Source organism: Uranotaenia lowii, chromosome 3, assembly GCF_029784155.1.
Source record: "Uranotaenia lowii strain MFRU-FL chromosome 3, ASM2978415v1, whole genome shotgun sequence".
NCBI lineage: Eukaryota > Metazoa > Arthropoda > Insecta > Diptera > Culicidae > Uranotaenia > Uranotaenia lowii.
This window is the reverse complement of record NC_073693.1, coordinates 22,258,741-22,269,868: the sequence shown is the minus strand read 5'-3', so window position 1 is coordinate 22,269,868 and position 11,128 is coordinate 22,258,741. Positions and strand designations below refer to the sequence as shown.

The window sequence follows — 11,128 nt, the reverse complement described above, 5'->3', positions numbered from 1 at the left end:
CTCTGTGTCCGAACCGTCGGAAATTTTTGATCGAACTCTTGACTGTACTAGAGATTCCCTGGTGATCGTATTCTGACCATTCCCATTTGAACTAAGCCGTTGAACTAAAGATTCGAGTTCTATCACGCGACGTTCTAGGTCCTGATATGATGGTTTACTCTCAGGCGGTTGAATTTGACTCCGCGGTTTTGTGCCGGTTTTGCGTTCCAAATTTTCTGCGCCCTCCCCAGGCTCACTCAACCCCGTTCCCTCCTCATGCTCGCTTTGATCTAATAGTGTATTTGATGCTTCACCAGTTGGTCCCAGTAATACTACTTCCATCTCTTCCAAAATCTCCCTTTTAAGCATTTTTCCCTTATCGTCTCCGGGTTTCGTGCGACCTATTCTGTGGTAATAATGCCACAATCTAGACGCAATCCGAGCATCCGCTCTCTTTTTCAGTGAATCTAAAAGAGGATAAACCCGACTTTGAACGATGTCGATCTCTTGTTCGAATGTGAACGGCGGTTCATACCTATTCCCTTCCTGACCATCCTGTTTAAACAGCAATCTAAGCAGTCTATGTTGAGATTTCAAATCACTTCCGGCTTCTTTCGTTTTCCCGCGTAATTTAAGCTCGTATTGTACTTCCTCGTTTGTTAAATGATCCGCATTTGGAAATCTAGCAGCCATGTTTATATTATTATTATGTAAATAACTTTTAATTAATTTAGTTCAAGTCTTTTTTTTTTATAAGGAAACTTGAAATTTGTAACCCAAATATAATGTAGATGTCCTTTCCGCAAGGATTGTTTTCTATTAAAGTCAAAAATGACGAAATAAAGTACGGATTATGAAGAAAAAAAGAAATTTACGACTAAATATTAAACTAGGTAAACAAAAATCTATAAACTAATAAATAAATAATGGAATAAGGAGCAACAAATAATTAAAGAAATAATTTAATAAGTAACGAATAACAAACTTAGCACCAATGTTTTATAGGGACTGAACGGAACAACTATAGTAAACAAAGTGATTAATTACTGTACAAATCTAGATAGTCAACGGAGAAATTGAATTTTAATAAGCAATGGTAGATCAATAAATAAGCTTAACAAGATCAAGAACTGTTTCTTTTTTAATTATTCGACGAGATTGTACTATTTCCCAATCATGAACCTTTTTTGGTCTGAAAACAGCCTTTTAACACGTTTAGGGCGCAGCAGTGTAGCAGTGTAGCAGTGTAGCAGTGTAATTCGTCTCACTGATCGGTTTTCGCGTCATGAAACGAGTGGCTTAAGCGCCACCTCTATAGAGGACCACTCGTCGTGTTGAGATTGCCCGGCGAGAATCCCGACCCCAGGGCGGGTTTTCTTATTAAGATCCTAAAGTGGATACGAATCGATCGGTTAGACCAGAACACGCAGGAAGTTTTCTCGAAAGACAAATTCAAAATATCGTCGTTCTATCCGTTTCAAAAACGCTCAACTGCGCTTCTCATCATAGGTCGAAAAGCGGCCATTCAAATTTCACCAAACACGTGATAGGAGCAACAGTGAGGAGCAGGGATGCCAGGTGTTGAGGATAAAAAATCTGGGCAATTTTGAAAAAAAGTCTGTGTGTGTCTGTGCACAAGGAAGATCACAAATTTGATACTGAACAAGAAGTTTTTCGATGCGTGTGAGGTGGGAGGGGGGGGGGGGCTGGGTATTCGGGTTATTTTCGAGTTGAGAACTACATAACTAACACTGTTTCCTACCAGTTACCATGCCAAAAAAAAATGTTTATGAATGATTGGTAGAATACCCATGAATACAAGCGAGATTTTCAGTCTAATCTGGCACTTCAGGATCAAATCCGATACATGAATACTGATTTCATCACTCAATTTCAAAAGTCTGTAAAATCTGGGCACTCTGATAAAAAATCTGGGCAAAATCTGTGTCTGACCAATATCTGGACGAAGGGTCAAAAGTCTTGGTGTGAGTTTGTGACGTTGAGTGAGGCAGCAGACGATTCCGTTTGATTAATAGTAGATGTATTAAAAAAATCCTAGAATTACAATTCATTTGTGTGTTACTAATTGTGTTTACATAATCTTAATAATAACTTACGTTTATTGATTTTCCTGCTCTTCTTATCTCATTCAACTTCTCAACTCTTTCTAGCTGCTTATTAGTTTGCAAGCAGCAGTATCTGAAGGTAATGAAGTTGATTTAGTGATAGTATAATTACTTCTTCTTTCTAGGTTGTTCTTACAGGTGGTGTGTTCCAGGTAAGTATTTACGGTAAGTATTCTCCCCCACGGCAATATGATTTCAGATTTCACGGGTAAGTATGTTTGTGGTAATCAATTTGTGCTTTCATCTACTAATGAAATTTAGCAAATAAGTATTTTTCTACTAACCAAATAACACTATCATACCAACTGGTTTTAAACGCTTAGCGATCTTGTGGTATTGGCACTATTTCATTTACACACTGTGTGTTTCACCGGCGGACTACAATCTATGCAAATTAATGATAAATAATTAAATATTTCATTCAGTGAAGCTATTAAATTACCGATTCAGGCCTAAATATAATAAGATTTACAAACTTCTTGTACTTAACACAACGTGTTGATAATTTGCAATGGCTACTATCAATTTTTCTTGAGCAATGCTATGATGATCTCATTATTCTACGCCAATAATTGCGCCTTCTCAGAATGTCGACTGTCATTGAGTTCCCCGAGCTAAAGTGCTTTAGTAGAGACGCGACACTCCCCCGCAGTACGCCAACTAGTGGCTTACTCCCCCGCAATACAGCAACTAGTGGTTTACTTAATTCCGCGTCTAACATCTAGCACGGCGAGTTTAACAGCTGGTCGTTCGTATATTCCAGTCGCTGTTTGAATGATTGCAGCTCTCACTTGTTTATCTTTACCCTGAATTACAGATATCACTCTTCCTAAAGGCCAGCAGTTTCTTGGTAGATTCGGATCGACAACAACTACTATGTCATCGATTTCGATAGACTTCACCGGCGTTAGCCATTTGGATCGTCTTGTAATCTCCGGCAGGTAATCTCTCACCCAACGCTTCCAGAAGATGTTTGCTTCCACTTGGCATGTTCGCCACGTATTGTTAAGAGCTTTGCTGCTATCATCAAACAACGTTGCTGGTTTTAAACCGTTCGATGAACCTAGTAGGAAATGGTTTGGTGTCAGGACTGGTGACTCGGGATCTTCCATTTCAAGATGAGTCAAAGGCCTGGAATTTACCACGTTTTCTACTTCGTTCAATAGATTACGCAATACTTCATCAGTTGGTTGGTGTCGTGGACTTATTTGATTCAAATTTCGTTTAACAGTTTGAATCATGCGTTCCCAAGAACCGCCCATATGTGGAGATGCCGGTGGAATGAATGTCCAAGTTGTATCTGGACTAGAGATTTCCTGTATTATCATGTCTTGATTCAATTCTTTTAAAGCCAATAAAAGTTCTTTGCTTGCGCCGATCATATTCGTACCACGGTCGCTTACAATTTGTATTGGAATGCCTCTTCTTCCCATGAAATTTCTCAGTGCCATTATACACGATTGTGCCGATAATGAGTGTGCGATTTCAATATGAATAGCCCTAACTGTGAGACACGTTATTAGTACCCCCCAACGTTTTTCGGTGCTGCGCTTCACGGTGACGTTCAGTGGTCCAAAATAATCGACGCCTACATACGAAAATGGTCTGGTAAATGCTGAAACTCTCGACACGGGAAGATCACTCATCGGAGGAGGATGAGGCGCTGCTCGCATGTTCTTGCATACCTGGCAAGCTGATTGTACTTTCTTGTAAAGGCTTGCTAGTTTCGGGATGATCCTGAAGCGTTGTTTAAGTTCGTTTAGCACTGTACGATGGTTACGGTGATAGAAGCGTACGTGATAGTGCTGAACTATAAGCCATGATATGTGACTATCCTTTGGTAGGATTATCGGGTTCTTGGTATCCATACTAGCAACATCACAAGCTCCAATGCGCGTCTTTGCTCTTAGAACACCTTCGCTGTCTAGAAAAGGCCAGAATTCGAAAAGATTACTTGTAGTTGGAAGGCCTTTTTGGGTAAGATCTTTGCAGGAGAGAATTTTTATCTCCATCGCAAAGTGTTCTTGCTGTGCTTGTCGAAACATACGTATTTCGCCTTGCTGTATCTCAGACCCTGATAGCGGTCCGAATAACGGTGCTGTCGCGTTAATCCCATTTTTTATGTTCTGTATAAATCTGTTAAACATTGCTGAAGTTCTCCGAAGGTGGTTCCAACTCCCAAAGCGTGAGGAATCAAACAGTATTTTTGGTAAAGAGATATGTTCGTGACAGTATACGCTTTTTCTGAGTTCCTCCGTTGTTGGTTGCTGAAAGTTTCGTTCTACTGGCCACATTGCTTCATTTTGGTGTAAGAATTCCGGTCCATTAAACCAACGGCAGTCGTTGGTTAGCTCGGGAGGTTTTTGCCACTTGGTGCCTTCATCCGCGACGTTTTCTTCAGACGGAATCCATCTCCATTCCACAATTCGAGTAGTTTCCAAGATTTCACTCACGCGATGCCCTACGTACTGCGAGTATCGTCGATGGTCAGATCTGATCCAACAGAGTACATCACGAGAATCGCTCCAGAAGAAACGCTGATTGATGTTTAACGATAATGCCTTGCAAATGGAGGCTGTCAGTCGGGCTCCAATGACCGCAGCTTCTAACTCCATCCTTGGAATGGACAGAAACTTCAAAGGTGCGACTCGAGCTTTAGCGGCAACAATGGAGGTCTCAATCTTTCCGTGGTATTCGAAGCGTAGGTAGACTACCGCAGCGTAGCCTAGTTCGCTAGCGTCGACGAATGTGTGTAGCTGTACGATAGTGTCTGCCTCCAAGTTTATATTCGAGCGATAGCAACGAGGAACACTTACTGATTGCACTTTAGGGAGTACTGCCAACCACTGCAGCCAATTTTTGAAAATATTGCTAGGAATTTTCTCATCCCAATCGATTGAAGTGCGCCATACTTCTTGAAGAAGAATTTTTAGGTAAATCATAAGATTTGAGAGAAGCCCGAGAGGATCAAATACGGCCATCAACGTGCGTAATACCTGTCGCTTCGTCGGAACGCATTCGCCAGATAGGAGCTCTTTTTCATGTTTTGGGGACAATTTAAAAGTGAAGCTATCTGATATCGTGCACCACCACATACCAAGAACTTTTTCAGTGGATAACTCTGCATCATAGTTGAGATTCTTTTCGTTACCGCTCGTACCATTTAGTGTCTCCAAAACTTCCGGTGAATTAGATACCCAATTCCTCATTTCGAACCCAGCTTGAGCGTGTATGTACCGAACTTCCTTTGCCAAGCAAATAGCTTCTTCCACTGTTTCTGTGGCTATGAGCATATCGTCTACATAGTGGTTTTCTATAATTGCTGATGCTGCTCGAGGATATTGTCCTGCATATTCCCTCGCGTTCATATTTTTGGCGAATTGTGCACAACTGGGCGAACAACATGCCCCAAATGTCATCACTTGCATGACATATTCGCTGATCTTAGAATCGTGTGGATTTTCTCTCCACAAAAACCGTTGACAGTGTTGGTCTTCCTCCGCTACAAGTACTTGATGGTACATTTCGCATATGTCACCACAAACCGCTATCCGATTTTCACGGAACCTAAACAGAACGTCAGTAAGAGAGGAATTCTGATCCGGTCCTGTTAAGAGTAGTGAATTCAGTGCTGTTCCGTGACTCTTAGCTGCGGCGTCCCACACGATGCGTATCTTCTTGGGTTTATTGGGATTGAACACTGGAAAAACTGGCAGATACCATACCCTTGGATTCTTTTCTTCAATTTCAGCTTCGGTGAGCTTGCGAATATAGCCTTTTAGAACGTAGTCTTTAACCTTATCGTAGAGAGATGCCTTAAGATCTGGATCTTTATTCATGCGTGTTTCGAGGCACGCATAACGGCGAAGAGCGAGCGATTTACTTTCTGGGAGCTGGAAATGGTCATACTTCCAAAGAAGTCGAGTTTCAAATCGTCCATCCTTTCTACGCTTCATGCTTTCTAGAAGTCTCCGTGCTCGAGTATCTTCCTTAGATTCCACAAGAGTTGTTGGTTTTGTGATACCTAACCCATCGATCGAGAAATATTTTTGCATGGCCTGGTGTAAAACTTCACATTGCTCACCCTGACATGAACATCTATGTGCTCCATGGTAGCCCAAAAACTGTTGTTGACCTAATTCTGCACCACCATATACGATCCAGCCAAGTCGTGTCTTTGTCGCCACTGGTTCATGCATTTTTCCTTCTCTGCCTTTCAGAACGTAACCAAGGTTTGCGTTGTTACTGCCGATAAGTATACGAGGTTGAACTCCTTCATAAGATTCAACCTGAATTCCTCTGAGGTGACTGTATCGTTTCCTCATTTCGTCCATATCTAAAGTCTGATGGAAGAGATCTAAATTTGAAACAGTGAGCACCTCTGGTAGGCGATAGCGTTTATGCATCTCGTTCACACCTGAGATTTCAATGGTAATATTTTCAGAATTCTCCTGTCGAGTTTTATTGCCAGTCCATCGTAAGCAGAGTGGTTCGACTTTCCCAGACACTCCTAGCTCCGAAGCAAGCGATGATTCCATCAAAGTTAGCGAAGATCCGTCATCTAGAAACGCGAATGTGTTTATCTTCCTGTTTGGGCCATATAACACGACTGGTACCACACGAAAAAGTGCCTGGTTTGAAGTGTAGTGATGGATGTTACAATCTCGATGAACGACAGAAGATTCTGGGTTTTGTTGAGTTGAACCCTGCGTATCCTTTGCGGGATTATGTAGAAGTGGATGGTGCTTATAAAGACAACCGTTTGTGCCACATATTCTCTGAGATTTGCAAGGCATTCTAGGGTGCTTACCAAGACATTTTTTACAGAAATAAAATTCATTAACTGCAGCCCAGCGGGCTTTATAACTCATCTCAATAAACCTTTTACACTTTTCCAGAGAATTACATTCACCTTTGCAAACGTTACAGGATTTAGGAGGAGTATTGGGCTGTCCACGATCAGGTTTACCCCAAGCATAGGCTGGTTGATCAATTTCATCTGGTTCCGAGTGGGCATTTAAAAAACCGGTTACTTTTCTTCCAACTTTGTTTGCGCTGGAGTCCTGGCACGAGAGCATAGCAATTGGCGAAATTGTTTCAGCCAATTCGTACAACCAATCGCAAAAGGAAGTCAGTCTGGTATCAGCGATTAATCTCCTGTGCCTCGCCCAATCCACTTTAAACTGTGTCGGTAGTTTGTCCACTAATTCCCGCACAAGTTCGACGTTGTAAATATACTCGTCCATCTGACAAGCTACAATGGTAGCGCAGAGATTTTTCACTACTAACGCAAATTCAATCACCGTTTCGAGACGATCGGCACGGGGTGGTGGCGTGGACTGTATTCTGGATATCAGATTGTGAATTATCACTTCGGGACTTCCGAAAAGCATTTTGAGGGTTGACATTATGCACTCGACATTGGAAGGATGCATTAACATGCATTTTACAGCATCAAATGCTTTTCCGCGCAAGCTTTTCTGGAGTCGCAATAGATTTTCTTCTTGAGTGTACCCGCACATAGATGTAGTAGTGTAGAATGTAGATATAAAAAGTGGCCATTCTTCGGGAACACCGGTGAAGGTTGGCAGCTCTCGGGACGCAGCTTGGCGGGCTAATGCATGACTATTTGAAAAACTATTCAAATTATCGATATTTGCATGTGGAAAACCCGTAGTCCGTTGTGGGGTAGATTGCTGCACTGGAATGAAACTTTCCTTTCCCATGTTTGGACGAGCATATGTATTTACCACGTACGGCTTTGGCTGCATTCGAGCAATCATTTGATTCAACGGGGCACTGTGCCTGTGAGTATTCTCATTTGCTTGCGCATCTTCGCTGCACTGCTGCTGAATACACGGGTTCTGTTGCTGTAGTGGGCGATATTCCATTCTAGCTTCGCGGGTGAATTCGGGGATTGAACGGTCCAACCAATCCTCCACTTTCTTCTTCGGTTCAGTTTCGGCTATCGATGTTGTAGATGACGAGTTGCTAGCTATTTCCTGCATGAGATCAAAGCGACGATTCAATATTTCCTTCTTCTTCTTATATTCCTCCTCGATGAGCCGTTCTTCTTGGTGCAGCTTCTGAAGGTCCAGCAACACCCGTCGTTGTCTCACTGATGACTTAGTCGAGCTCGGCGCCTTCTGATTCTGTTGATCCGTAGAACCCATAAACTGATTGTTACGATGATCGTTAGCTTGCATGGAGGCGATTGTTTCCGTAGCTGTCGAAACTCGGGGAATGATTCCAGATGTCGTGCGTGAGCCTACTAACACGTTAGTGGTTGTGGCGATGGCAGTTGATTTATTGGATGTGTGATACTCGTAGGACGGATTGGCACTGTTGAATTCAGCACTGCACATGGTTGGCACTAACTGAGAAGGGGGGTATGTATTCATAAGATCGAACGTGCTCGCGGGCATAGATGTGTACGTAAGAACGTTTGGGGGAATGTTTGTTATTGGTACGGTCAAAAATCGCGAATTGTCTGAGGAAACAACCGTATTTGATAATGAATCAATTTCTATTGAAGGCTTAGTTGACAATACAGGAATATCTCTTATAAAACTAACATGCTTTTGGGTTATTTTACTGTTTTCACAACTGGTGCACCTCCAGCTGATGTCAGCTACAGCTTCTGTGACACCCGCGCACTTAAAATGATGCCATCGGTCGCAGTCGTCACATTGCACCATTGCATCAGTGTCTAAACCACCACAAGTTGGACAGTGTTTGTTTGCGTTCTTACCAGAGTTAGATGACGGAAGTTCTTTTCCCTTTGACTTAGTTCCTTTTTTTGGTAGAACATCTGTGGGTTCAAGGGAGCAAGTGTTGCAGATCCACACACGGGAAAGTGCATCGTCCGAAGCACCCACACATTGGAAGTGAAACCATATACCGCATCTGTTACACTGCAGCATACTTGTTGTCGAACCCGGAAAACGACACGCCGTACCAATACAGGTCATCGTTGGAGTTTTCATAGGACTTCGGCCTCGTTTTGGAACAGCTCCCATTGTTGCCTTCTCATTCTGGGCGGAGGATGATTTCTTCATCGTTTTTAGAACTGTTAAACGATTTTTTTAATGTGAGTTTGTGACGTTGAGTGAGGCAGCAGACGATTCCGTTTGATTAATAGTAGATGTATTAAAAAAATCCTAGAATTACAATTCATTTGTGTGTTACTAATTGTGTTTACATAATCTTAATAATAACTTACGTTTATTGATTTTCCTGCTCTTCTTATCTCATTCAACTTCTCAACTCTTTCTAGCTGCTTATTAGTTTGCAAGCAGCAGTATCTGAAGGTAATGAAGTTGATTTAGTGATAGTATAATTACTTCTTCTTTCTAGGTTGTTCTTACAGGTGGTGTGTTCCAGGTAAGTATTTACGGTAAGTATTCTCCCCCACGGCAATATGATTTCAGATTTCACGGGTAAGTATGTTTGTGGTAATCAATTTGTGCTTTCATCTACTAATGAAATTTAGCAAATAAGTATTTTTCTACTAACCAAATAACACTATCATACCAACTGGTTTTAAACGCTTAGCGATCTTGTGGTATTGGCACTATTTCATTTACACACTGTGTGTTTCACCGGCGGACTACAATCTATGCAAATTAATGATAAATAATTAAATATTTCATTCAGTGAAGCTATTAAATTACCGATTCAGGCCTAAATATAATAAGATTTACAAACTTCTTGTACTTAACACAACGTGTTGATAATTTGCAATGGCTACTATCAATTTTTCTTGAGCAATGCTATGATGATCTCATTATTCTACGCCAATAATTGCGCCTTCTCAGAATGTCGACTGTCATTGAGTTCCCCGAGCTAAAGTGCTTTAGTAGAGACGCGACACTTGGTTTTACAGACAAATCTGGGCACCTGGCAACCCAGGTGAGGAGACTGTTTTCCCGAGCAGTCTGTCCCAGACTAAAAAAATCAATCAACAATTAACGGATAGAACAAACGAAAAACCCTTTAGACCTAAGGACAAATGTTGGGAAAGCACTAGCGACTAATTTAACATAAACTCATTGGTGGGGAGGACTGTATGTATTTACGAGACATGAATGGTGAGAACTATGTACAGAGTGACATTGTAGTTTTTATTTAACCTAGGTTACATAACTATTTTTCGATTTGTTCCTCCCTTATGCTTTCCCTCAAACTGTGTGCGGTTTTCAAATTAATGATTTCAGGCCAGATTAATCAATCACGGAACCATGCATTTTTCGATCATGGTCCGGAAACGTTTCGTGTGTGGATTTGAATTATTAGCAAATGATCATTTGTTTATATAATTACATGCGCATGTTTTTATGGGTACTCACTCCTTTCGTTGGTCGATAAAGTAGAGTACTACCTTTTCGGAACGCTTTGGTTGACGGCTCACGTTCCGGGAGGGACGAATTGACGGTCGTGTCCAGCTCCTTTTCCCACTCGGATTCGAGTCGGGAACCAAAACTTTGAACCCCTACCGGGCTGCCGGAATTAACGTTGGGGACCGGCGGTCGACGAGATCCTGGGCCAGGATTCCTGGCTGCCGCTTGTGCGTCGCTAGAAGTGCGGCGGTCGGTGATCGCTATATAGGTAGAACGTCGAACACGTTTTTTAAAATTTAACCACACATTATACACACACGTTTTTTTCACATCATACCTTTTTGTATTTTGCTGCCTCGCACACAATTTACCGCCCACACTACCTAGCTAGCTAATTAGTGATAGCCTATTAACGGAAGGAACAGAAAACATTTAGAACTTAAATACTAAAGGGCACTTCGCTCATTTTTACATTTAAGACAACGCGGAACAATGTCAAAGGACTCTCGCTGCTGCTGATACCACGGTCGGAGTCAAAGTGAAAGAACGCAGATCGCGGATTCCTCAGTTCGCGCATGTCTTCTTGTGTTACACGAAACGGAAGTCAATGACCTCCGAAAGGCGTCATCGATTCTTCGGACAACAATACTCTTAATTTGCCCCCGATCCAAAAGAGTTTTTCTC

General features: G+C 41.9%; 1 protein-coding gene across 1 annotated transcript; it reads right to left on the bottom strand.

Moving 5' to 3' along the window:
• Positions 1-2,803: 2,803 nt before the first annotated feature.
• Positions 2,804-10,974, bottom strand: LOC129752034 (uncharacterized). Its single transcript, XM_055747824.1, has 3 exons — positions 10,917-10,974; positions 10,782-10,850; positions 2,804-10,704 (listed from the first exon to the last, which is right to left on the bottom strand). Exon 3 carries the CDS (start codon positions 9,161-9,163, stop codon positions 2,804-2,806), a length of 6,360 nt encoding a protein of 2,119 aa, XP_055603799.1. The 5' UTR covers positions 9,164-10,704; positions 10,782-10,850; positions 10,917-10,974.
• Between the last annotated feature and the right edge of the window lie 154 nt (positions 10,975-11,128).